Source organism: Hyaloscypha bicolor, assembly GCF_002865645.1.
Source record: "Hyaloscypha bicolor E unplaced genomic scaffold K444scaffold_53, whole genome shotgun sequence".
Lineage (NCBI taxonomy): Eukaryota > Fungi > Ascomycota > Leotiomycetes > Helotiales > Hyaloscyphaceae > Hyaloscypha > Hyaloscypha bicolor.
In genome coordinates this window covers 2264811-2290154 of record NW_020194555.1, presented here as the reverse complement: position 1 = coordinate 2290154, position 25344 = coordinate 2264811, and the positions used below count along the sequence as shown (strand labels likewise).

The 25344-nt window shown below is 47.4% G+C and overlaps 10 protein-coding genes across 10 annotated transcripts; 6 read left to right on the top strand and 4 right to left on the bottom strand.

Annotated features, from left to right (window-relative positions):
- Positions 1-13: 13 nt before the first annotated feature.
- On the top strand, positions 14-1990 carry K444DRAFT_585921 (uncharacterized protein). The gene is made up of 3 exons (XM_024877952.1): positions 14-152; positions 237-827; positions 875-1990. The coding sequence occupies exons 1-3, from the start codon at positions 82-84 to the stop codon at positions 1818-1820; spliced, it is 1608 nt and encodes a 535-aa protein (XP_024739554.1). The 5' UTR covers positions 14-81; the 3' UTR covers positions 1821-1990.
- On the bottom strand, positions 1982-3348 carry K444DRAFT_557821 (TauD-domain-containing protein; the record flags this gene model as incomplete). Its single annotated transcript, XM_024876798.1, has 2 exons — positions 1982-2285; positions 2335-3348. 2 exons carry the CDS (start codon positions 3346-3348, stop codon positions 2106-2108), a joined length of 1194 nt encoding a protein of 397 aa, XP_024739553.1. The 3' UTR covers positions 1982-2105.
- A 2303-nt stretch (positions 3349-5651) lies between these two features.
- Positions 5652-8774, top strand: K444DRAFT_717465 (uncharacterized protein; the record flags this gene model as incomplete). Its single annotated transcript, XM_024888406.1, has 3 exons — positions 5652-5878; positions 6071-6395; positions 6595-8774. 3 exons carry the CDS (start codon positions 5652-5654, stop codon positions 8608-8610), a joined length of 2568 nt encoding a protein of 855 aa, XP_024739552.1. The 3' UTR covers positions 8611-8774.
- K444DRAFT_641904 (uncharacterized protein) lies at positions 8738-10144 on the bottom strand (the record flags this gene model as incomplete). Its single annotated transcript, XM_024884679.1, has 3 exons — positions 8738-8922; positions 8981-9909; positions 9957-10144. 3 exons carry the CDS (start codon positions 10142-10144, stop codon positions 8738-8740), a joined length of 1302 nt encoding a protein of 433 aa, XP_024739551.1.
- Positions 10145-10549: 405 nt separating this feature from the next.
- K444DRAFT_524777 (uncharacterized protein) lies at positions 10550-11755 on the top strand (the record flags this gene model as incomplete). The annotated part of the gene is made up of 4 exons (XM_024874379.1): positions 10550-10781; positions 10924-11043; positions 11103-11129; positions 11271-11755. Coding segments are annotated over 4 exons (864 nt in total), but the record flags the coding sequence as incomplete, so codon positions are not given.
- A 1523-nt stretch (positions 11756-13278) lies between these two features.
- K444DRAFT_585908 (uncharacterized protein) lies at positions 13279-14626 on the top strand. The gene is made up of 4 exons (XM_024877951.1): positions 13279-13449; positions 13497-13754; positions 13808-14282; positions 14337-14626. The coding sequence occupies exons 1-4, from the start codon at positions 13358-13360 to the stop codon at positions 14493-14495; spliced, it is 984 nt and encodes a 327-aa protein (XP_024739549.1). The 5' UTR covers positions 13279-13357; the 3' UTR covers positions 14496-14626.
- A 1049-nt stretch (positions 14627-15675) lies between these two features.
- K444DRAFT_661752 (HET-domain-containing protein) lies at positions 15676-18630 on the top strand (the record flags this gene model as incomplete). The annotated part of the gene is made up of 4 exons (XM_024886617.1): positions 15676-16522; positions 16604-16817; positions 16873-18516; positions 18576-18630. The coding sequence occupies exons 1-4, from the start codon at positions 15778-15780 to the stop codon at positions 18628-18630; spliced, it is 2658 nt and encodes an 885-aa protein (XP_024739548.1). The 5' UTR covers positions 15676-15777.
- A 1423-nt stretch (positions 18631-20053) lies between these two features.
- On the bottom strand, positions 20054-20929 carry K444DRAFT_627540 (uncharacterized protein; the record flags this gene model as incomplete). Its single annotated transcript, XM_024882815.1, has 1 exon — positions 20054-20929. One exon carries the CDS (start codon positions 20927-20929, stop codon positions 20054-20056), a length of 876 nt encoding a protein of 291 aa, XP_024739547.1.
- A 2878-nt stretch (positions 20930-23807) lies between these two features.
- Positions 23808-24230, top strand: K444DRAFT_523720 (uncharacterized protein; the record flags this gene model as incomplete). Its single annotated transcript, XM_024874307.1, has 1 exon — positions 23808-24230. The coding sequence occupies one exon, from the start codon at positions 23808-23810 to the stop codon at positions 24228-24230; it is 423 nt and encodes a 140-aa protein (XP_024739546.1).
- A 448-nt stretch (positions 24231-24678) lies between these two features.
- Positions 24679-25310, bottom strand: K444DRAFT_610684 (uncharacterized protein). Its single transcript, XM_024879794.1, has one exon. It carries the CDS (start codon positions 25110-25112, stop codon positions 24765-24767), a length of 348 nt encoding a protein of 115 aa, XP_024739545.1. The 5' UTR covers positions 25113-25310; the 3' UTR covers positions 24679-24764.
- Between the last annotated feature and the right edge of the window lie 34 nt (positions 25311-25344).

Below are 25344 nucleotides of genomic sequence, written 5' to 3'. Positions count from 1 at the left end.
TTCTACAGATCGCATTCCACAACCTGCAGGTCTCACATACGGTTTTCCTTTGACAATAGTCGAAGTCTTGCGTGGAATACCATGGCACTGGCTCGATCCATGAGTGGACCAGGAGGCTTGAGCATAAATACTAGTTCCGCCAATTCGCTGTTGTGAGTAGTCAACCTGGTTTTTATGCACCGCGTCGAGATGAAGCGGCCAAGATTTGGAAAAGGATCTCTAACCAAGACATATAGTGGATCAAGTACGACACCTGCAGCTGGGGGAGGAATGTTCGGAAGTGCGCCAGCGAGCAAGCCCACTACGGGCCTCTTCGGCACGACGACCACCTCTTCTGCTCCACAGACAGCCGGCTTGTTTGGATCAACGCCGCAGGCACAAGGAGGATTTGATTCGAGTACGACAACATCGCAGGCCCCGACTGGAGGAATGTTTGGATCGACCGCGCCAACATCGCAACCGCAGGCTGGAGGACTATTTGGTTCTACGCAGCCACAGCAAACAGGAGGGCTGTTCGGAGACACAAATACTTCTCAGCCAGCTCAAACGGGGGGACTATTTGGAAATACCAATACTTCTCAGCCAGCTCAAACGGGGGGACTATTTGGAAATGCCAATACTTCTCAACCAGCTCAAAAAGGAGGACTCTTTGGATCAAATATGAGCTCCCAACCCCAACAGCCTGGTGGGCTTCCGAATCTCGGGCAACCAGCACAGCCTACAGGCGGTGGACTCTTCGGATCGAGTACTACACAACCAACGCAAGGAGGTGGACTGTTCAGTGGATTGAATAACCAAAATCAGACTAAACCTACGACCGGTTTATTGTACGTTGCTGCTTTGACGTGTGTAGTCTTCGTCTAACCAAGAGCAGTGGAAGTCTAGGAAGCACTCAACAAAATCAACAAAATCAACCCCAACAATCCTCGATGTTCTCCTCACTCGGCCAGAATCAAAACAATCAAGGCAGTGGCCCTCAGAATCAAGGGAATGGCTTGTTTGGAAGCACACTTGGTGGAGGCTTATCCCTCGGCCAATCCAACAATCAGCAGCAACAGACAGTTCCAGGCGTCACTATAGACATGACCAATATTCGAAACACCACACGATTCGGCGATCTGCATCAAGACATTAAAAAGGAGATCGAAAACATAGATGCTGTTATCCAGGCGCAGATACAAATGAAGAACCAATGCGACGCAATCATGAGTTCTCACAACACCCAACTCGCCCAAATTCCTCACGATGTCGAGTTCTGCCAACGGAAGTTGATCGGAGTCCAGAATGCTGGCGCTGGAGATGTGTATTCAATCAACCTGGTCAAGAAGTACATTGATACTGATGTCCAACACGCAAAATTGAGCTTCAAAGCCATCGATAACTTAAAACTGCCGCCTCAATATCACAATTCCGGTATCTGGTCGACGAAGACAACGCCTAGCAGCAACCAGGGACAAACCAATGGCGAAGGCGGCGCACAAGATATGGTTTCATTCTTCTCATCTACTGCTGATGAACTAGCAGCTACGTTGGCGAGCTACCAGAAGCATATTGTCGAGATCGAGCAACATTTGCGGGGCGTGGAAGGAAGCAGTGCAGCACAACTCAACACACTGATTGCGAAGCGAAACGGCAGTTTTGCAGGCATCGAGGATCCGATGGAGCAGCTGACGGGCGCATTGCGGGATTTTGAAGAGAGCTTGCTGGGTGTTGCAGGCGATGTGGGCGCCGCCAGGGAGGGGGTGCAAAGCCTGCAACTTGGCAGATTCCCAGGTCCTACGAATGGAGCCAAGAAGGGTCCTAGATCTGGTGTGTATTGATGTTTATACGATTTGAGGTCGATGGATGCCAGGAGTCTGGCGTTAATGGCTGCATATGGGAGGAGAGCATTTGGGCGAAAGAGTATTGGAAAACAGGGAACTGAATGTACAAGATACCAATAAATAAAGATATCCATCGGTCAAGGCCGCGGAACTGATATCTGTGCTCGTAATGTGAACCAAATTCGTTGCTCTTGTGGTGTAAATGCTCAATATTATAAACGCTGATCCCAACCATGTACCTCTAACGCCTGCTATCGAAGTTTTACGTTTCTCTAAACACTTTTAGTCGTTATAGTTGCTTTGCCCACTACCGTCTTTATTGACCGCAGGTATGCCATACTTTTTCCCCAGATCCTCTTCCTGGCTGGTAGCATCAGAAGACAACGACGGCATCTCTCCTTGGCAGCAAACTCTCACAGCATGCCTCCGATGGGGCGCAAATCCAAACGACGCTGAGTGATTCTAAGAATTGTCAGCGAGTCTCTCAACCTCCTACGAGAAAGAAACTTACAGTAATCCTGTTGTCCCAAAACGCAACGTCATCCTTCCCCCACTGGAACCTAACGTGCATCTCCTGCGTCGTAGCAACAACCTCATTCAAATACGAAATAATCATATCACTCTCCACCTTCGGGATCCCTACGATCTTCGTCACGAAGCCTGGGTTGAAGAAGAGGGATTTCCAGCCCGTGACGGGGTGAGATCTGATAATTGGATGTTCGGTGATAATTGGATCTCTCCGAACTGTTCGACCGAGGGCTTGGGAACCTTCGGCTTGTATGTGTGAGGAGTGCAAAGCAGTCAGTGATTCGAGGTACTTTTGCATTGGGGCTGATAGGGTATCGTAAGCTGCGTATTGAGAGGACCAAAGCGTACCTCCTCCTCCACCTCTAGGGGGCCCGGTGAGCACTTTCAGTGAAGTGTACGAAGGCGGTTGTAGTTCGTAGGTAACGTCTGAATGCCACAGAAAGGTGGGTGTGAACATGGCTCTCTGATCTTTAGATTTCTCGTCGGTGTAGACCACGTGCACGTCATCTAGGTCTCCTCGTTTGGGTACTGCAGTCGTAGCATGCTTATGGAGGGTCCCGTAGTATGCACCAATTTTTCGTTGAGCGTCGATGTCAAAGTTATTTTGATTCCGGAAGAATACAACACCACGGGTAGCTATCAGGAGTGCGAGATCGTTCTTTGCTGCATCTGAGAGGTTTGCAAGGTCGACTCCGTAGATTTCTGTTCCGATTTTGGGATTGTAATCGAATACATCTGTCGCGTTGGCAAGGATATTTTTGAATGTTGGGTCGCCGAGGAGGCCTTTGTCATTGTACGGGACCTCCTCCAGTGGTGGCCAATGCTTGTCTGGGAAAGACGGCTTCAGGTCATCGTAATCATAATTATCATGATTCTCCACAGCTGTCCTTCCCGGAATGTATGAAGAGACAGAAGAGGAAAGAGGTTTGCTTGGAAGGTTGTTGTTGGTCAAACTGACGGGGCTTTCCTCATAGAAGCCCTCGAGTGAAGGAGCCATGACACAGAATGGACAGAATATAAGAGTTCAAAGCAATAGTGGGGTTGTCAGATAGATAATTGAAACAGGAGAAATAAAACAGTACAGGAAGGCAGAAGCAACCAGTCCAACGAGAAGATATCAACGCGTACTCCTTTGCCTCCTTAAATCGCTGCACTAGCATCACACCATCGATACAAGCAATTGTGCCATTTCTGTGAAGTCGCAGTTATGGAGTTAAGTCCATGGGAAATCGCCTGGGCCCCACTTGCACTTTTCCTGTTTCGACTGAATTTGCCTCGAAATAATCTGACAAATCCGGGATTATGCCACTTGAAGTTGACGCTGCTCGTCGTATATTACGAAGCATCATTCCATCCAAAGGAATAGGCTCTATTATTAGGCCTGGCTTCATGCCCCAACTTGCCACTTCCAGAGGATCAGATTCCAGAAGCTTGGCAGTGTGTGATACGACAGAGACCTGGCGACGGGTTTCTCGAACCCAAAGCCAAATGGTGGAGTTATCCACTCGGGGAATTTCGGAGGAGACTTGGACAGAACCTCAACCTTCTCGTGTGCGGTTCGATGGCCATGGTGAAGACTGTGGAGGAACTTTGGACAGATGATGTTGCAGGGAATTTGGGGAAGGAGGCCCTGAAGTGGCTGAGGTTATTTTCGCCTCAACGCCATGTTCAGGGCGTGGAGTCCTCTTGATTGGCCACTAACGACATAATTTTGGAGCCACAACTCACTAGTTTTCAGGGGTTGACATATTCTGCACGCAATTTTGGAGACGTCTCGCGTGCTCAATTTCCTTCTCACTCACCCTGGTGACCCAAGTTGCGACCAGCACCCCGACGGCCCCCAGATCCGCCGCGTATCTGCCCTTCAAGATGCACTTTCTCGCCATTTTTGTACTGGTACATCGTGCAGGCATCGAAGCAATGACTGCCGTAGGGGTTGGGTTTCTCAATCGTCCTGGTCTTTCCCACCATCCGTCAATCAATGTTTGATAGAAATCTCCGAACCAATTGTAATCTGCTGTATATCATTGTACACATTAAGCAAACCCGATAATTCATTGTACCAGTATGCATGGACCTTATTGGAAGAAGCAATAGAATTATGCCGTCATGAGCTGCAGAGATTGCGGCGAAATGCCCGATCATCGTCAGTTGTCATGTCTAGTCGTGTAGCACCGAGATCTGAGGATGTAGTAGAACTTTTCGTATGGGGCGGTTTCGAGAAGTCTTCGTAGCCGAGTTACTTTGTATGCTTAGCTCGTCCGATGCCGTCGAAGCTTTATTGTGTTGGTCTGGGCAGGCACTGAAACTAGTCTTCCAAGAGCGGCATTCTCATCATATCGTTCGAAAGTCATTCGTTCCTTCAGTATAGCATTTTGCTGTCTGCTGATTGCCTATGAAGATCCCAAGTGGTCCAATATGACTCCCTCACCAGGCAGATGCCATCTACAGAATTGGTGTGTGGCTGATATACTCGGATTCGGATTGTGCAGCGAGATGTCCCAGATATCTGTTGTGGTCGTACGGATCCTTCTCTTCTGGGCTCCCCGCCAGCGAATCTTCACAGTAGGCTAGTGCTATTCTGCTCTTTCTCCATCGCTGTTTGCTCTCACTCAACGCCATGTTAGAAAAGCGGGATGTGCGTGACTCATGATAATGTGCTATCTGTGGAGAAGAATGGTGACGGATGTCCGGCTGCTGAGCGGCGATTAGATCAATACTAGTTGTCTTGTCGACCTCTCGTAATTGGCAATTGCTGTTCTTCAAGAGAATGAGTGAGAGAGTTCATGCCAGTGGCTCCGGAATAACAATTAGATTCGCCGGAACTGATTTCGCTCTCTGTTCACCCTCTCCGCGCGCTACATTGCTGCGTCGGATTCGCTAAGCAGCAGAGTTTTGCCTTTTGCCTTTTTTATGTTAACTGTTGGAAACGTCTTTTGGCTCGCTTAGTCGAGTAGCGAAGTGAAGAAGAAAAGGGGTCTTTTTGAGATACTGAAGAAACTGACCATGAACGTGGGGAACTGCTACAAGAAATTGTAATGCGCGATGCAATTGCTGACGGTCCCCTCATACTCTTTCTCTGCTGCGCGCGACCTTGGACTTCGAAGTTGTCATTTTTTGGTTCTCGAGATAAGTCACGTGCAAAAGATCTATTGAATTTTGAAATCGGCCAATCAATGGGCTTCTCTGCCTCCAACCATCCTTCATCATCATCAAAACTTCTCCAACTAGAGAGCAAGTAAGCCTTGCCACTGGAGGTGAATTGAAATATTTTCTACGCAGCACACCTCCATTGTCAACATGAATACTGCCCAACAGGCTCTCCTCGGATTTTCCAACTTGTCACGTCTTCTGGATTCTTTTGATGACGATATTGTTGACTCCCTTGGTGATCAAATCTGCAAAGGGATCGATGACGAGCTTGAAGAAGAGATTGACGAGGAGATTCCACCGCTTCAATATGCCCGCTCGAACGGGCTAGCACACGATCACAAAGCTGATCAACTGGCTTTCTCTGAGCTTGCGAAGTTGCAAAAGGCAGTTCAACAGGATCTCACGGACGACAGCGAGCTACATCAATTTAACTTTGGAAGCGAACTCAAGGTGGAGGAGCGTGTTACGATTTCCAGAGAAGGGGCTGAATTACTCTTGTCCATTGCACGAGAAGAGACCGCGGAAGCAACCGACACTCTCGTACTCCCTTTGTTCAAGACAAAAAGCATGATCAAAAGAATCAAATTCGAACTTCCACTGCTCAAAACGGATCACGAAACGGATTGCAAGAACTTGGCAAGAAGAGATGACTTTGAGATCAAACTCTGTGATATCAGGCTTCCCGAGGAGATGGTCAACGAGGAGAATAATGAAGGTCTTGTCTGGCCGTCCAGATTTTCTTCTCTGGGGATGCATGTCTTGGAGGAGTTGAAACAGGAGAAGATCAGCGTTTCCAAAGACGATTTGGTTCACCTCCAGAATGCTCTGAAGCATCCTTGGACAGTAGAGGACGACATGAATCTGTGGAATAGCGAGCAGAAGTATAAACGTGTAGGTGCTCAGATTTCCGGTTTGGTAGCGCTGCTAACATCATATTCAGAACACAGCATTGGAGCCTGTTACACCACCACTCTCCCCATTGCCAACCCCGATGGAGCCATACGAACCCTCAATGTCAGATCCAGCGTTCCAACTTCCCATCCTCTCCGACGCATCATCTCCTACGAAATACGTACTCGAGGCTCTTGAGAACAAGATTTTCGAACAAGATGTCCCCACGCCTCTTCGAAACTCCACTAGCACCAACCTGCCTGACGAGTCTTCATCAGAGACATATGTGAGAGATGACACTGTTACATTAGGAGACATCTATTCGCCTCTTGCCTCTCTCGAAAACGGCGGGACACCACCTTCTATTGAGGTTCAACGAATGAAGCGCGAAGATCTCAAAGTTGAGGAACCTCTGACCCCAGAGATGCCACAAGCGGCTCCAAAATCTGTGCATTTCAGTGACATTGTTGAGGAAATGGAGCTCTACCCTGCGAGCGCACCAAACTCGCCATCGTATGAGAACAAATTCTTTGAGGAGGCTTTCGGTGACGCACTTAAGACTGCTAACCAGCGTACGGAGCAAGAGAGGCTGATTGAAGCTGATTCGACAGCTCGTGTCGACGTTCCAGTCATGGACTTTTCGAGGCCAGATCCACCTTGGAAGACTCTTGAACAGCACCGGGGCTCTGCCTCGTTACTTTCCTTACAGAGGCTGACGATTCAAGAGCTTGTTGGACCACAGCGACCTTGGTTTGAAACTGGACAAGTTGCTACCAACTTGAACTGGGTGCCCTTTCCAGCTAGTTTGGCAAGAGTTGCCCTTGAGGAGGATGTTAAAGAGAATGATTCTACATGGGAAGCATTTGTCAAAGATTCCAGAGAAGATGAAGTTATCGACAGCTCAAATTTAACCTGGAAACCCCCGGGATTGAAGATCCTGAATGACGAGGATGATGACGACGAGGATATCGAGCCTGGAAAATTTCTTAAGGACAGTAATCAAGACCTTTCCTCACTCATCAAGAAGAGAAAAATGGAGCTGGACCAAAGTGGCAATCAGGAGCGCGAGACTGTCAGGCCCCACCTTTCGGTCATGAAAGGCCCCGTTCGAGGCAGTACCCCAAAGCTCAACGCTTCAACTTCAACAGGAGAGCACGCCGACAAATCTTATGGACAGGTGTTTAGGTTATTAGGTGGAGCATTCTCAGCTGCAAACTCGATCGACAACTACCTTGAGCTTCGAGGAACAAAGAAACCGAAGCTCATGGACAGCTCATACTTTAAGCCAGGTCCACAGGCCATCTCGTCCGTGCCCAACTCTCGGGTGCCGCAGGACGCCACCAAAGTGCAGACTACTATTCAGTTGCCTATTCGAAAGTCTCCAGTGGCAAAAATTAACAGTTTGCCAGCTCCCACTATTGAACCTCCCAGCACGGAGACCTATATTATTGCCTCATCGACCTTGCTGAAGCATCGAAGTCTGATCAAGAAACTCGAGGCTTTACTCCCCAAACTCGCATTTGTCGAGAGAGACTTCTCAGCTCACAACAGTACAACATGGATGCCAGGATCAGTCACGCGGTCTCCCGTCAAGTCACCACTCGATTCCGAGGCAGACATCATAGTCTCTCCATCCATAGGCATCGTTATCACTACTCTTCAGAAGATCAAACAGAAGCCTCTTCCTGGACAAAAGACAAAGGCCGCGATTCGTGAACGACTGGAACAAGTCAGCACTCGATATGAGAAGCTCGTCATATATGTCAGTGAAGGCCGAGCAGATGAAACAACCAATGGTTTGGATGCGAATGATTGTGCTGCCTACGGTTCGTTTGCTGGATTCGCCTTAGGCCTGAACTCGTCTATCATTGTGCAGTTTGTTGGAGGCGGAGAGGGGGTGTTGTCAAAGTGGCTGGCAAGCACCATCGCCCAGAACCGCGTAACTGGAGAATCAAGTCTTCTCGAGGAAGAAACGCATTGGGAACTGTTTCTCAGAAGGGCAGGAATGAATGCATTCGCGGCTCAAGCTATTATGGCAGAATTGAAGGAACCAGATGGTGTTAACGCGCTGAGTCCCTCGAAAGCTGGATTGTTTGGACTCCCAGCTTTCGTAGACATGGCATTGGGGCAGAGGATTACTAGATTTGGCCCGTTATGTGGAAGAGGCTTGATAGAGCGGGTGAGTACTGTGATTGATGCAGACTGGCGGATTTAGGCGGGTGGAAATTTTGCTTGATATCTCGCGGCGTTGTTATATTTGCAGATTTGCATTGCTGGATCTGGAGGCTAGCTCAAAATTATGGCTGTGGATTTCACGTACATTAAGGGGAAGCAGATTGCTGTCATAAACTCCAAACTTTGATTCTGTTATCTGGAGTAGGTGACGGAGCCGTGGAGGAGTGGCTTGAAGTGTCGCTCTCGCTATCGGAATCACTTCCGTCATCTCTGAGAGATGGAATTGATCGTTGGCCTGAGCAGGTTGCCACAACAGTGCCAGAACTGTGCAAAATAGCTGATGTAACAGGATCTGCAAACACGTTTACGTTAGCAGTATACTTTAACACATGTTTCACTACCACACTGACCGTCATGAGCCCTCCACTCCCAAGATCTCTCTTGGGCGCCCTCAGTCATTCCTATATTCTCCCACACTCTTACAACCCCATCCTTGCCCCCAGCCCATATCTCCGTCCCCTTCTCAGCTTCGAAAACATCAACTCCTAACCTCTGATTTGTCTCCGCCTCTCTTCCCTCCAACCAAGAAACCAGTTTTCCTGTGACCCTAACATCATAGACCAGCACCCCTCGACTCTTCCTCTCAACAATAAATAGATACTTCCCACACAGGCTCCACGCCGTCTGCGTAATACCCGTTCCTCCAACACCAGCATCTTTGTCGGCCGCCTCAGCAATACTCCACGTAGCTACTGTCCCGCCCATGCCACCCATATCATAAAGCCCGACCCATCTCGTCCATGTCCCAGCCGCAAGCATTCCTGATTCTTCAATCTCGGAAGGTTGCATAGAGAGAGCAGACACAATGCCACGCATCCCCACCCCTCCACCTTTCATCTTATGCCGTTTCGAGGGGATAGTAGGCATTCGTGAGACGGGGCCCTCTCCATTGCGCGATACGTCGAAGAGGGCGATTAGGCAGTCTGTTCCTGCGAGGAAGTGGCTGGGTGAGGACCAGAGCAGCGAGGAGGGAGTGCAGTATGCTTCTGTTGTGGGGGATATGAGGGGGTAGCTGGATATAGGGGTGGGGACTGGGGAGAGAGCGTTTGTGAGACGGATTGGGAGGTCGATTCCGGTGGAGAGGTAGAGAGTTGTTGTTGGGTCTGAGAGGGTGAAGAGGGGGTAGCTGGCCAGGCAGTTGATTGGAGTGGGGTACGTGTGCATGGTGTAGGGCGTGAGGGTTATGGGGGACGGTGATTGGAGGAGAGTTGGTGGGACGATGAAGGTTCGAATTGTGTTGTCGGCGTTGGAGGCGAGGAGGGAGGTTCCATCTGGTGACCTGGAGCTGGTTAGCAAGATTGATGGGCGAAGGATTTGCAAGCTTACCATTGGGCACTTTTGAAGTAATTAGTTTCTAGTTCTTCATCATTCACAGCTCCTGAGGGAGTGACATCTTCTCCTAGTGATTGAACATCCTGGAGCTTGCTCTCGCGGATTTTGGAGTCCGCAATCGAGCAGCAATATGTGTCTGACGTTGAAGCTACCAGGTTTGGTACTTTCGAAATTTGCTCCATTGTTTGGTGACCGGCTTCATCCTGAGCGACCTCAAGTCCAGCCTTTATTAGGACTTATGCGAGCTTCTAAGGAGGATTAGTCTCGACATTCTTCTTACGATGAAGTTGGTGATAATTCATGATAGAAGCGGCCGCAGTCCCCGCACGGCCGCAATGCCGAAACGCGTATTATTACTTCTGGTGCTCGGACGGCCATCTTCATCTACACATTTAAACCACCAATTGCCTTGTTTGAATTTGAACTACTATGGTGGCCTCACGTAAATTCCTGTTTCCCCACGTACACTTGCGTCATAAGCTAATAGTGTATTAGAGACTGCCAGACGACCAGCACCTTCTACCAGTGGGGACAGGGAGCCTCCAAAGAAGAGACGTAGGTCGAAGTCACCGAAGGATACTAGGGAACCAATTATCTTTAAATCTCCCGGTCTCAAGCCAGATGTCCGCCTCACCGTTTTCGGGCAGGTGTTTCACGTCCATTCGATAATCCTGAAGCTCCACAGCAACTTCTTTAGAAAATTTCTGGATTCGGCAGACAAAGTAGCTGCGCCTGCTTCAGCATCTTTCCAATATGATTATGTATCGGTCTTCGATGCTGATGGGGACTGGGGACTTGAGCCTACTGCTGCCAAGGTTCGTTGCTTTCTCATTCGCCTTGCCATGCATCCCTGATTCGCCCATTTCATTCCTGAATTTATCCTGTCAATCCCAATCTTCTACTAACAATCTGACAGGCTACAACCAGCAGCTTTGAAAACCCCTTGCTGAATATTCTGAAGCACAAGCAAGGGAGATAGAGCCTTTTCGGAAGCTCCTGTGCTCGATGTATACTCGCCCATACGTGATCAACGACGTAGTCGAGCTCCTGACCCTCGTACGTCTTGCAGACTACTATTGCGGTACGAATTCTCCAAGTTCAAGCTTTATCTAGCAACTTGCTGACTTCACATGACCCCAGCACTGCCGAACCTCTCGGGAACTATCAGTACGGCTTTACTGGGCAGCCCAATGTTCAAACGAAAGTCCTGCCCTCGCGAGCCAGATTCTGACGAGTCAGAATCTGAGGGGTCTGAATCTGGGGAATCTGAACTTGAAGATTTTCCCCCCAGCGAATTCATGCAAAGAGCTGGCCAGATAATTTTCGCTGCCAAGAAATTGCGACATCCAATTCTCTTCAGAGAGTGTTTTATCCACCTCGTTTCCTCATTACATGACTTCTATTCGTTGTCCCTCCCAGCACTTCGTAATGACAAGGACCTGTGGCTAGTACTTACTGAGGGAAAATCATCTCTACGAAAAAAGATTCTCCAAACACAACATTTTGTCTTAATGATGTGCTTGGATAGGCACTTGGAAGAAGATCTTCGCCTGGTCATGGCATATTTTCGGAAGCCAGAATATTGCTCCTCGGGCTTCAGGCAATTGCTGGCTATTCTTGACAAGAAAAAACATTTCAGAGCGATTGAGTCCATTGAAGAAGTTCTGCAAAACAATTTGGTCTTGGATCAGACTAATTTCGGTGCCGGTGAAGGACCATACACTAAACGCTATCTCTGCGCAGAACTTGCGGATGACGATATGCCATGGGACGCTGCTGAGTCTGATTGGTAGAGCGAGGACGGATTCTCTGCAGCTGGTTAGAGACTCAGAGTCGATTTATACAATGTAATTTGGTGGTTCTTAGCTTAATGATTCTAGGAGTGGAAGGATAATGCAGAAGATGAGTGGTCACCGCCTTGAAAATCTGTTCAGTTCACGGTGAGTAATTTTTTTTTTCTTGCTCTGCCCTTTTGATTGTCCTTCCGTTCTTTATCATATTTATTATTTATTGTCTTTTACGCCAATGCTATGCGTAATCGGGGCGATGCCGTGTAACTCGTAAGGTCCACCGACTCTGTTCTTCAAAATCACTTCATCCTAAGGTACTTTACACAAATCAATCTTATTCATTTTCACATTACGACCAGATTATCCAACAGTATCTACAGGGCTTGATTCGACTTCATACAAAACCAAGTTGGAAGCGTATAGTCTTTCATCCAAATCATGAGTCAATGTTAACTTGAGATGGCATTCACAGAAAGTATTGCCTTTCCAACGAGTTCTATGAGGGAGTATAAATAGGGGGTCCCCTACCTTTCCAGTTCTATTCCTATATTCTCTTTCAGTTTCACTCCAAAACTCCGATTTCCTAAGAAGTATACAAAGCTTGAACGCGAGACATATTCTTCCGAGCAAAATCAGCCAAGTTACACCCGCAAACACTACGAAATGAGCGGCTATCCCCGTACGGCTTATTGCACTGGCCGCGATATCTGGTGCGACTGGACGGGCATGTACGGAGGACCCGGTTCGCGCTGCCCATGGTGTAGATCTATGCAAATACCAACGTAGGAGGGTTGGCCTGAAGGCGATTGGGTAGGGAGGCAGGGTTTCGTCAGGAACGGGTGAAGAAAGTGGTGAAGGGGAAATGGTGGGGTAGTTGAGGAATGATCCCTTTGCCGGACTGAAATACAAACCGTTGGTTTCCATATACTCGCATCAAAGGCTGTGTGAAGCCCCCTCGCGCTTATTGGGAGACTTTGTTCCCCAAAACATCTTCATCTGTTGACATTCTCCCTTTGGATCAACTCATTGAGAAGAACTTGTGATGCAAAGACTGAGGCGAACCCTACATGCGGTGGCTCTCTTTGGACAAATATCATCGAAAATAACATGCCACGGGATTATGAAGAGGTCGGCTTCTCGTTTACTATCGGCTCTTGACGCTGAATCTACTCGTGACTCGATCAACAAGTCTTTCTATTGTACCGATGTGCGTACCGCATTTGGCAATTTGATTTCGGAAGAGGAACTAGCCAGGTTGTGGACTATTTATTATCTTAAGAAAGTGTCTTCGGAGATTTTAAGAATTTGTGTATGTTTAAGCTATTGCAATAAATGAACTTAAACAGGAACCCCAGAAAGGACAAAGCCTGAATGACTCCCTGGAAGTTTGAGCCCTGTTTTCCAGCCCCTCACTTTGGCATGATTGGTTCATACACTTTGTCACCCCTGTAAATACCGCCGCTAGTGCGGCCCCACATAGCGCCAGGCTGAGCTGTCTGTTGACTTGACAGCTTCATCTTGTTCCTCGCTCTCCTGTCATCACCGACAGATCCATGCAGAAGTCCAACGCGGTATAAACAGAAAGTGCGACCGTGTAGATTAACCATGGACTTCTTCAAAGGCTTGATGACAGATCTGGCGTCCAGCCGCTGCGAGAAGCTCCAGGCCCCGAGCTACCTCAATCTGACCTTGTCAATGTGAGTTCTTGAAGCATCTGCAAACAAGCAAATCTAATATAAAACAGCTTGATCCTCCTTGGTATTCTCGTCTCATATCTCCCCCAACATTACAGAATCATTGCTCGAGGCACGTCGGAAGGAATCTCCCCATACTTCATCCTGCTTGGCACGACCTCCGGAACATGCGCTTTCGCGAATATCCTCGTCCTCCCTGCTTCCCGTGCAGATGTGGCCTGCTGCAAGACTGTCAGTACATTTGAATGTGTTGCCGGGCTTCTGGGAATTGCGCAAGTTGGCGTGCAGTGGTTCTGCTTCAGCGTGATGTCAGTCCAGTGGATTGGATTCAATGAGGCCGCTTTTACTGATTTGACAACAGCTTGCTCCTCTTCCTTGTCTTCTTCCCCAGAGGCCCGACACTTCCCATCGATGAAACTGAGCAACAGCAATACACATGGAAAACTGCAGTGACAGTCGCTTTCGTCTGTCTTCTCCACGGCCTTGCTGTTATCATCACCAGTGCCGCCTTGATCATGTCTCGACCACACCATCTGGGAACATGGGCAAACATACTGGGAATAACTGCAACAGTGTTGGCTGCTATACAATATCTGCCTCAAATATGGATGACATGGCACCTTGGTCACGTCGGCAGTTTGAGTATTCCGATGATGCTGATCCAAACTCCTGGTAGCTTTGTTTGGTCCGGTAGCTTGGCTGCAAGGCTGGGCATTGAGGGATGGAGTACTTGGGGAGTGTTTCTGGTGACTGGCTGTCTGCAGGGTTGTTTGCTCGCCATGGGAATTTACTTTGAGGTGCGGGCGAGGAAGGCAAAGCAATGCACTGAAGGAGAGGTGAGATTCCCACTAAAGACGAATCTAAGCGAGAACAGAGCTGACTCATTACAGACTCATGCTAGATGCGTTGTCGGTTACATGCAAGGTGAGAATGGCCAGGCTGAGACGGATGATGAAGGTGGTACTCTGGTAGAAGATGGATGGAACGAGCGGACACCATTGCTGAATGGGTCGAGGAAGTCCTCTCAAACACCCACACCTCAAAGATAGTGCACCACTTTTCTTGTGTACTATACTCGGCATAGGAAATACGGTTCTCGGAAACATCAGGGTCTTGGCAGCGGTCTTGTGTGATGTGGATTGTGATGCTCTCTCTGAATGACTAAGAGAATCCACAACAGGCAAAATCTGGAGTCACGAAAGCTCGTCTCTAGCAAAAAATCGCTGCTCATTTCGTTACTACGTAAGTATGTTCCCCCACAATCGCTCAAGTGCCATCGTGTCAGATTAAAGCTAATGCTCACCAGGTTGAAGGACCCTCCCCGAAAAGATAATCCTTAATTTCCGTGAACTACAATTCCATATTAATCCTCACGACTTCTCCCACTCTGCCCCCCAGCGCCTGAACGACGCTTGGCAATATTCAATCCCAGCTTACTACAGTAACGTCGGTCCCTACGTAGCGAGACGCACCCTGTTACGAGACAAACCATAGGTACTTTGAATTCAAGCGGCTCCAAATCTGCGAATATATTAAAATTTCTATATATTTTTATTTTAGTTATGTTATATGCCTCTCTCGAACACTCCTGACCTATTAATTCCGAAAATTACGATCGCGTCGTCGCCGCCCACCTGAATTATAGAGAGCCTCTTATTATAGTGTGATAGGACCCCTCGACCCGCGATACTACTATTAAGCTCTTTTCGCTTTTTAAACTCATAGAACGATTAGATATGGATTTCCGAGTTTTATTATGATGCTAAAAAGTTATTCTTAGTGTTATGGCGGCCAGAGCGCGCTATATCATACGCCGTCGCCACATAGGCTGATACCTCCTCTAATTAAGCGATCAAGGATCCTGGTCAGCGACGGTGCGGTTATAGTAATCTCGGTAAAATTATATGTCGCTGCTAAACGTGTCGCTTAGCTGGCTAATGATATTGCAAGTATTAGCAAGCATCTCGTCACCCAGGAGAACGTGAAATTCATCACGAGTCAATTAACCTAACTGATCTAAGGTAGTCCCATATAGTTTCTTATCTCTGCATATTATACAAGAGAGAACTCTATAGTCCCCACTTTGCGTTTTCAACGCACCATGGTACTGTCAATACTTGCTTGGTCACGTGTGAATGTTTAAGTGAGTTATACATTGCTTAGTAATGCCCCCGCCATTGGCGACATAAGCGCGAGCCTCATCATGACATTTGACACCGACCGCTTGATGCCTAATGCGCAGAAAGTTTCCTCTTCATTCACTGGCAGTCGCGCATCGACCTCTGTGCTCCCTTTGCCTACTATTTGAAAGTCTATCTGGCCGATCCTGGTATGAGAATGCGTCTCCTGCACCTTGAAAGCGGTAACCTCAGCCTTACCGAGGATTACACCGAACATGTTCCGCCATACGCGATACTGTCTCATACTTGGGGGAAGGATACAGAGGAAGTCGCCTTCGACGACTTCAAAGCAGGAAATTACATAGATAAGACTGGATATACAAAGATTCGATTTTGCGGCGAGCAAGCAGCAAGAGATGGGCTACAGTACTTCTGGGTAGACACGTATTGTATTAACAAATCTAATCACACAGAGCTTTCGGAAGCTATCAATTCGATGTTCCGTTGGTATCAGAATGCGGTCAAGTGTTACGTCTACTTGTCTGATGTCTCTATACGAAGTGATACAAAGGAGTTATTCTCTCGGTCTTTGTGGGAACCAGAATTCCGGTACAGTAGATGGTTCACTCGAGCCTGGATACTTCAAGAGCTTATTGCCCCACGGTCAGTCGAGTTCTTCTCTCAGGAGGATGAACGATTAGGCGACAAGGGATTGCTAGAATTATTACTTCACGAGATTACGGGGATTCCAGTAGAAGTATTTCAAGGGAAGCCTCTCATTGAATTGACTATTGAAGAGCGGATGCTATGGGTAGCGAAACGCACGGCCAAGCGCAAAGAAGACGAAGCCTATTCTTTATTGGGAATTTTCGACCTGTACATGCCGTTGATTTATGGCGAGGGGAGAGAAAATGCCTTTATTCGGCTGGAGAAGGAGATTGGCGAATATTCAAAAGGTAAGGTTTATAAGTTCCATAAGGACTCGACTTATTGAGAGCTGTAATTATAGTTGGCTAACATGTTTGAGTTTGGTACAGGCACTAATATATATGGTAATGTATACTGGATGGTACCTCGGGCTATTAATAGGCTATTCACTGGGCGTTCTGATCTACTTTCCCGAATCCAGAGGGCTTTGCAAAGCGAATCAATATCTGCGGCCCAATGCCAGAGGAGATACGTGATTACGGGATTAGGCGGGCAAGGGAAGAGCGAGATATCCTTACAAGTTGCAAGCTTAATGAAGCAAAAGTACGTCCTTCCGATAACCCTTGAAGACTTACAAGTATTTTAGCTTATGCTATAGGTTCTGGGGAATATTCTGGGTCGACGTCGACAAGCCTTCCACCGCTGAGCGTGACTTTATTGCCGTTGCAAAGCTACTTGGGCGCTCAATTGAAAGTGTCCCCGAAGCACTTCAAGTTCTTGCGACAATGTATCGAAGCTGGCTCCTTATCCTTGATAATGCCGACGACCCGGGCTTCGACTACCAAATCTACTTTCCACCAGGTAATCACGGTGCTGTTCTCATGACATCTCGTATTACCGAATGCAAGCAGTATAGTGTAGACGCCTTCGAAGTACTTGGCGGTCTAGAAGAAGAGGACTCGAAAGAACTCTTGCTCAAAGCAGCCGAGCTAGCTCCAGGATCGTGGCTAGCATATGATAATCAGGCCCGAGAAGTAGCCCGCCTCCTAGGATTATACACGCTTGCTTTAATACAAGCTGGAGCGTATATCAGTCAAGGCCACTGCCAGCTCTACCAGTACCCTGAAGTCTACCAACGGCAGCGACAACGGCTCTTGAAATATAGACCTAAGCAAGCCCAGTCGAGGTATCGCGATGTGTACGCAACCTTCGAAGCCTCCGCAGATGTCTTGGAACAATCTCAAACCGAGTCTGTACGCGATGCTCTTCGCTTACTTGAGATTCTGTCGATGTTTGACTCTAGCGTACTTCCTTTTCAGATTTTCGAGGAGGCATGGAAGGGTTGCAGAGAGATCTCCCAGGCTAGTAATGAGGATAGAGGTATCAATGAATTCTCTCGAGACCACATCTTGCAGTTGCCAAAACTCATGGTCCCAGACGAAGATAAATGGGACCATTTTCGTCTTACCGAGGCCAGTGCTCTCCTTGTCTCGCTTTCATTAGCCACTCGACAAGATTTGAACAGTTGCGTGGGATTATCGATGCACCCACTGACTCACGCTTGGGCCAAGGATCGACAGGATTCAAAGCGTCAAGGCGTGGCATGGATCGCAACTGGCTGTGTTCTTGGGTTTTCTCGCTCTAATACTCGCATGTGGCAAATACAAGAGAGACGTCTCCTTCCTCATGTCTTGTCTTACTTAGACTTAAAGGTCAAGAAGGCATTCGACTTAGTATCGAAAACAGTTATCACTTCAATTCTTCTCGAGTGTGGTTGGGCTCTGCTGGGTATGCGACAAGATACTAGGCTTGGCCAATTGCTACAAGACATGTTCCTTGAGCTTAGACAGAAACCTGACAAGCCATCGGAAGATTTGTTGCCGCTCTATGACCTTCAAGCAAGAAGCTTAATAAACCTTGGGAGGAATGAAGCAGCTAGGGGCCTGCTCGAGCAGGTGATCAGGATCAGGGAGACTACGCAGCCCAAGACGCACCCTTCAACGCTCATGACTATGAGCAACCTCGCTCTTGTGCTCGACAGGCAGGGCAAGTACGCCGACGCCGAGGCCATGAACCGCCAGACGCTCGAGATAAGGGAAGAGGTGCTCGGCAAGACGCATCCTTCAACGCTCACGACTATGAGCAACCTCGCTGCAGTGCTCGACAGGCAGGGCAAGTACGCCGACGCCGAGGCCATGAACCGCCAGACGCTCGAGATAAGGGAAGAGGTGCTCGGCAAGACGCACCCTGATACGCTTACGAGTGTTTACTGTCTTGCTTATCTACTTCAGAAGAAACAAGAGTATGAAGAAGCATCGCTACTTTACCAAAGAGCATGTACTGGCTATAACTTATTATTAGGCTCCGAACATCTAATCACGACGGCCTGTGTAAACAATTATTCTATTATGCTTAGTAGTTTACAAGAGTCAAATAGAATATAGCAGTACTTTGTAGCGCTGCTCATTCACAGTTAATGTTTCTGATTCATTTATATATTAAGTATTATTAGAAGAACACTTTTTCTTTCACTTGTATATTCGAATCATTCTTCTCTAAGTTAAGTTAATATATTTTTATAACTATGATAAAGAGGGGCTTGGGGGAAGTGACATCTATATACTAAGCTTATAATATTCTAGAAGGTTCAAGTTTATTCTATAGGCGTTGTGATGTGCTTCGCGCTTGCTGGTCGTATGATACTAAAGTCAGCCACTTCTGGTAGGTGGGGCTCAGAAACGTCTAGCGAGTGCGGAGTGGAAGCCGATTTTGTAATCGACTACGTAGTATACCTAGAACGAACCTCTCCGATTTCCAGCCAAAGCCTCCAAGGAGAATCCGCTCCTCTTACAAAATTGCTGAGGAATTCGTAGATGACCTTATGGAGTCCGTAAAGGTCGAAAGACTGGCGAGAGGAGCCGGTATCAGCACGCAAGACAACGATGACTTAGCAAAGACTTTAAGAGCATTTCAGATGGTAATAACATGGCACGACGGCGACGTGCACGGCAATAGAGGCACCACTACCCAAGACACGTAATAGGCAGTCACACGTGATCTGGGATGTGAGGGTTGGAACCCAGAAGGGCTACGGCTTGGTCGTAGCGAGCACCTAGCATCTGAACCGGGCATTTGGGCACCGGCATCTGAACGACTCACCTTGCGCTAGGACTTGACTGGCTCTGTCCATGTTATCCCGCCGTCGCGATGGTGATGTAGAAAGAGACGAGTGACGGCGCTCCAGTGCCCAGGCACCAGCGTGCTGCCACCTGCCGATGGAATGTTCGAGAAACCTGCTCTTACGCCACACGCGTGACTAAGCCTGAGAATCATGGCTAAAGTAAAATATAGCGAGCCCGGGCGTGAACATAGTAAATTTTATCTAGGCTAATGTACATTACTAAGCACTAAAACAAGTGCACCCAGTGGTAGACCGTCTCATCGCACCGGCGTAACTCCCGGACTGTATTCTTTTCCTCTCTGAGTGTCTTTAAAATGTGGAGCCATATTATTTCATAATAGGACCTTTCCTTAAGTGCTCCGAATTTTGAAAAGACTTTAATAGTCGCGATTAAACAAGGGGGGACAGCGGAAGCAGCGATCGGTAGCGTGATTGAAACGATCGACAGCATAATTAACCGTATTCTTTTTCTTATTATTAAGTGGTCTCCTTAGGGAGAAATAGTTAAAGAAAGTAATATATTAATAACAACTTCATAGACTTACTAAGAAAAAATTTGTGATTCCAAAACTATAGATTCGTCTCGTGACAGGGTGCGTCTCGGGACGCAGGGACGGAGGTTAGTCAGTATCTATTTTCTTCTTCCGCATATGCGTATTCATACCTCACACAATCCAGCAAGGACAACTGCCCCCACAACAATGCCCACGACAATCTTGACCGGGTTATTCGATCCCATCAACTCAGCAGAAGATGCACCCGACGTTGTGGAATTCGTGATATTATTGTGAGGTGGCAGAGTTGGGGAAATGGCCACTGTGGTGATGGTGGTTCCCGGCAGCACCCCCACGTAAGTGAAAACTGGATTTGGAGCGACGCTCGCAGTGGTTTGTATCGAGGCTGTGAAATTCACAGGCGTAGAGCTTCCAGTGGAACTCGCGGTTGCCGATAGCGATGGGGTGGTGATGATGGAGATTGAGAACAGACTCGAAGTGGAGGGTACCGAGACGGTCAAACTGAAGGTGGAGATGCTTGCAGTGACGGCCGCAGTGATTGTGGAGCCTGAAGAGAGGCTCGAAGTGGGTGGTACCGAGTTTGATAAGCTTGACGAGGAAGAGCTCTGAGTATTACTCGCAGTAGCTGCCGGCGTGATTCTGGAGTTGGTAATATTCACCGAAGTAGATTGTGCGGAATTTGGGAGACCTGAAGAGGTGTAATTCGCTGTTGTAACGTACGTCAGTGTGACCTTCACGGTAACATTGTTTGTTGGTTGGACCGGAGGGGCTGAAGCTACTGCGGTAGATGGAGCTGTGAAGATTCTGACGTCCGGGCTGTCCTGGCATTCGCAATTGTAGATGGTTGTTGATGTGGAATGTGAGCTGCTGCGCGTGGGTGAGATAAGCGTGATCGAGGCATTGTCGATGGAAGCTGGAGTGGCAGTGTTGAGCTGGTGGGGTGGACAGGGGATCGTTTCCCCAACCACGAGGAATGAGAAGGTGAGGAGAGGGATGAGGATATCGACTATTGACCGCATGTTGACTGTTAGTTTAGGTCCTGTTCCTTTGCATGTGCAATGAGTCAGAAGCTCAATACGATTTGTGTTCCCTCGGGGCTGTGATGTTGAATGAAGGGTGGAAATAAAGTGAAGGTAGCCCCTGATTGGATGTAAGTGAGCGTATGAAGTTGGGGGTGAAGATTGCCAGTAAATCGATCAGGTTTTTTTATCAAGCCCCAACGTGAAGAGAGAAGGCTTATCCTCGAGGGAAACACAGCAGCGTAAGCTCGAAGGACAACATGTCAGGGAAGCAGACTGAGAAATATCAAGTGTATCTTTTCCCAAAAGCTTTCATTCACTTTCAGTCCAGTGCCATGCATATGCTTAACCCGGATATCAACCGATAAAAGGGATTACTTCCTTCCAAGACTCTAAAGATACCAAGACGGGTTAAGCACTTTCCAAATCATGAATTTATCACCTGATGGAGTGTAACGCAGATATGTTGTATGTCTAATGATATGAAGGCGGGAGGCAATAAGTTGTGTCTCTCGTTCTACAGCAAATGTTCCTCGCCATTCGGGAAACTTGAAGCTCAACAGGATCGCCTCGCTCCAAGTTCCTCAATGACCAAGAGATCAAGAGAAACACCTCACAACAAGCCAATTGCAATCAAAGCTGCTACAGCAAAAGGCTAAAGCACCAAAACACGTAACACGACACTTCGTAGCTCCCGAAGGGTACTTTCTTTCCAAGTGGAAGATCGCAGATGAAGGTAGGATCCATGCAACCAGAAGCATAGTAACACCCAAACCTTTGGCGACCTGACGTGATCACGCCCCACCTGGAAAGCTCGAGTCAGCATGGGTTTGTTATGGACTTCAAATTTCGGCTTACTTGCAGAGATCACGATTCGGGGGAGGTTGGATTGCATCGATGGACCGATTGTCGATGGTGCTTGCTTCGAAGATGAGGAGCTCGATCGAAGGGTGCGGCGGTGATGAGCAGGAAGAGGGCAAGGATGATGAGGGAAAAGAAAATAGTGGCTAATGCGAGCTCCATGTTTGCATGACGGGATAGGTGAGTTATGTTTGCTTTAATGAAATAAGCTAAACCAGTTTGTGTTGAGTAATAGAGAGGTGATCTGAAGTGCATGTAAAAGTCCTCTGATAAGTTGAGTAAGACTGAAGAGTGTTTTGAGTAGCCTGAAATTGAAAGAATTTGTCAGAAGAGCTGGTCTGAACGCCAAGTGAAAGTTCGTTGAGGTGAGTATTGTGATTGAATAGGAAGAGGCGAAGCTGACTAGGTAGGTTGCTTTATACTTCGTGCTTAATGTAGAAACCAATTTCCCATAATCGAAGGCAGGGACCGGCTAAGACAGTGTTGTTTATCACAAAAAAAGTAGCTTAAGAGCTTAAAAGGATGTGAATTTTGAACTTCAATTGTTTGGGAAGTTATAAGAAAGATCGTAGTCGATTCCTTAAAGTCACCTTCTCAAGTGAACACTTGGTAGTTCTTAAATGTTCATCTTGAAGAGAGGGTTTCACTTATAAACAATGATTCTCTTCATTACCTTCGACTTTACCTTTATTACCAAACCGTCTTGTCTCTACTTCTCAAGTGAATAAAGTCTAACCTCCCGACTTTCGTTGCACATCGTATCTTCTCTGTCGTCGGTCACCTTTGACTTCGTTGTCGAACCGGTTTGTCTTCAAGTGAATGCTTTATCCCTGTCTTGGGATCTTTATTGCACAGCTCATTTTCTCTGTCACAGGTCAGCCTTTGCCTTTATTGTCAAAACAGCTTTCCTTCAAGTGAATATGGGTAGCCTACAGTAGACGAGTTAGTGGGCTCGTAGCTTTTGAAAGTCTCGAATATCTGAGAATCCAGATTGGCCACGGCCAAACGCATTTGATTGGCGAAAGAACAGGATTGCCCTCTTGAGGAAGCTCCTTCCACATTAAACCATGGTACCAGAAGTCTCCCCTCTCAGATCTGCAACGTGGAAACGTGTAAAGCGGAGCTTGGAATAAGAAGGAGCCTGTTCGTCAAAGCCCTCAGCTTGAGGTGATTTCCAAGGTCTTGAAGAAGTATCTAGACGGCAAACCTTCGGTTGCTGCTTCCTCGGCTTCATTGGTGATGCAGGGTGGCCTACGATTCAACTCTGAAGGTGCGAGCGGCAGGAACAGAAGTGCTGACCAAAGGGCTGCGAAGCCGAAAGAATATTCGGAAATACCCTCAGGTCCGCCAAAAAACTTTTTTATAAAAAAGATTAACGTCCATCCCTGCGTGGCGAAAAACCCACCGTGCCGAAAATAATAATAGGTACTTTGACTTTACCCTCGTTAAGCATCTTAAAATCTGTGCACACCTCAATATCTCCTATATTTTTTATAAATTATATTCCGTGGCAACTCCCGGACACCCTAAACCCCTCCTATTAGAAAATTAGGTTCGCATTATCGCCCTTGCGCCTAATTTATAGATAGTCTTCGTTCATAGCATAATAGAGTTCCTTACCGCAGCTCTGCCATCGAGCTTTTATCACTTCTAATACTTATAAAAATGTTATTCCCGAGCCTTAGGGGCTTATTACCTTGCTAGAAATCGTTCTTAGCTATATAGCTACGGTGGCGCTAATCTTTATACAATATCGCGATGCTAGTCAGTACCTCCAATCAAATAGACCGAAAGCCAAAACAACTCCGCATATCCCGAAGAATTATTACGGTATATTTTATTTTAGTACGCTGTCCAGATCCAAGCTTGTGGCGGTAAGACTATAACTATGCGTTGTCTAACCAGTTGTCCTGCGTGCCGAGGGAAGAGTTCTAAGTTAAACTGAATCACCTTAACCCAGTTTTCCGCATCCTATAGATACCCTCCACTACTTCCGCCTTAATCGCAATACAGATATATGGCTTCCTTGGCCTCTAGCTCTCCTGTTCCTTCTGAGCTCAATGACGAGGTTAACGATGCCGACCTCCCTTTCGGACTCAAATGGGCCTACCCATGCAAGCTCCCTTCGTGCCCTAACTACAGCAAATCTTGGGGGCTACAAAGCCCCTTTCTCCTTTATTTGCAGCAGAGAGAGGTACATAAAGCCTTAGCAACAATACCTGCCGCATGCCGTACAATCGAGATAGATTGGCGGTATACTACCGATCCTTATCTGCCACCTCGGGCGGCCCCAGATTTTCGTTCTCGGGAGGATACTAGCGAGCATGTCTGGAACTATAGCTTCAAAGATAAAAACGGCAGAGTGATAACGGGGAGGGGCACACAAAAGCAGATAGAAATGCATATGGCCTCACGAGAGGAAGGAACGCCGGACGCATGACCGCGTTCCTATTCATGTATTGCTTCAACCTTCTACTCGGAGTAACCGCACATTTGTTGGGGGATTGGGCTCAGAGGGAGGCTCTGAATTATTGACATGGTAGCCGCATATTATGTCCCGATGAATGCCATGGAATCAGAATTCTGTTTAAACTCAATCTATATTTCTTCATATCAAATGTTTTGAAGCATAATTTCTAGCTTCCAAACATCTTTGAGCCGTCTTCCATCAACCCAAGCCTGATTATCCTCCCGTTGTTAATGTCTCTCTCGGTCTCTCCATATTCAGGATTTCCGCTATCGAGTATGTTAGGGAGCTGAGCAGAATTAGGGGGTCAAATTGCTTACGGCGATTGTTGGTCGCCGCAAGTAACATTCCACCACTATATTGGGACCGCGTCCACTTGAAGGACCTTTCCGCGGATATTGAAGTCGACGCTTCTAGTTATTGAAAAATATATTAATACACAATACCCAGCAAAGTCAACGTTATAGTATACAGGACAAGATCAGCGGGATTAAATTTAAACTTTCGTTAACGAAGATGAAATGTCCGTCGGGGAAGTCCACGTGTGCGTAAACGTTTATGAATATCCACCACTACTCCATTCATAACGCCATGAACATAAGCTGCTCCGACAAGTTTATGGAACTTGTCAAATGGTCGAAGTATTAAAGGCATATCAGCCCCGAACACTATACTTACAAGATCTCCATTCTTGATGTTGTCTGGACCAATCCCAACCAAGCCGTAATTAGTCCTAAAAAACCTGCGACTTGAAATCGCTGCTACTAGGCTTCTTTGCACTAAGGCCGGATGTTGCAACTCAATATTCGTCCTGCCCGTCTCCGGTGAAACTGGCACATGGCCGCCACTTAGCATAGCTTTGATTACGCCTTCATACCAGTTAGGAGCGGGTACATGTCCAGTCTCATCTTTATCTGCAATGAAAACTCGCCATAGCGATGCGCGAGTGTAGCGGCGGAGGCAATGAAGTGCGTCGTATAGATTCCCACTTGATATGTTTATAGGAGCGGCTCGAGAAATGCATTATTCTGCCTCTTGAAGATACGATTCGAGAGAATTGAACGGCCCAATTACTTCGCAAACGCGA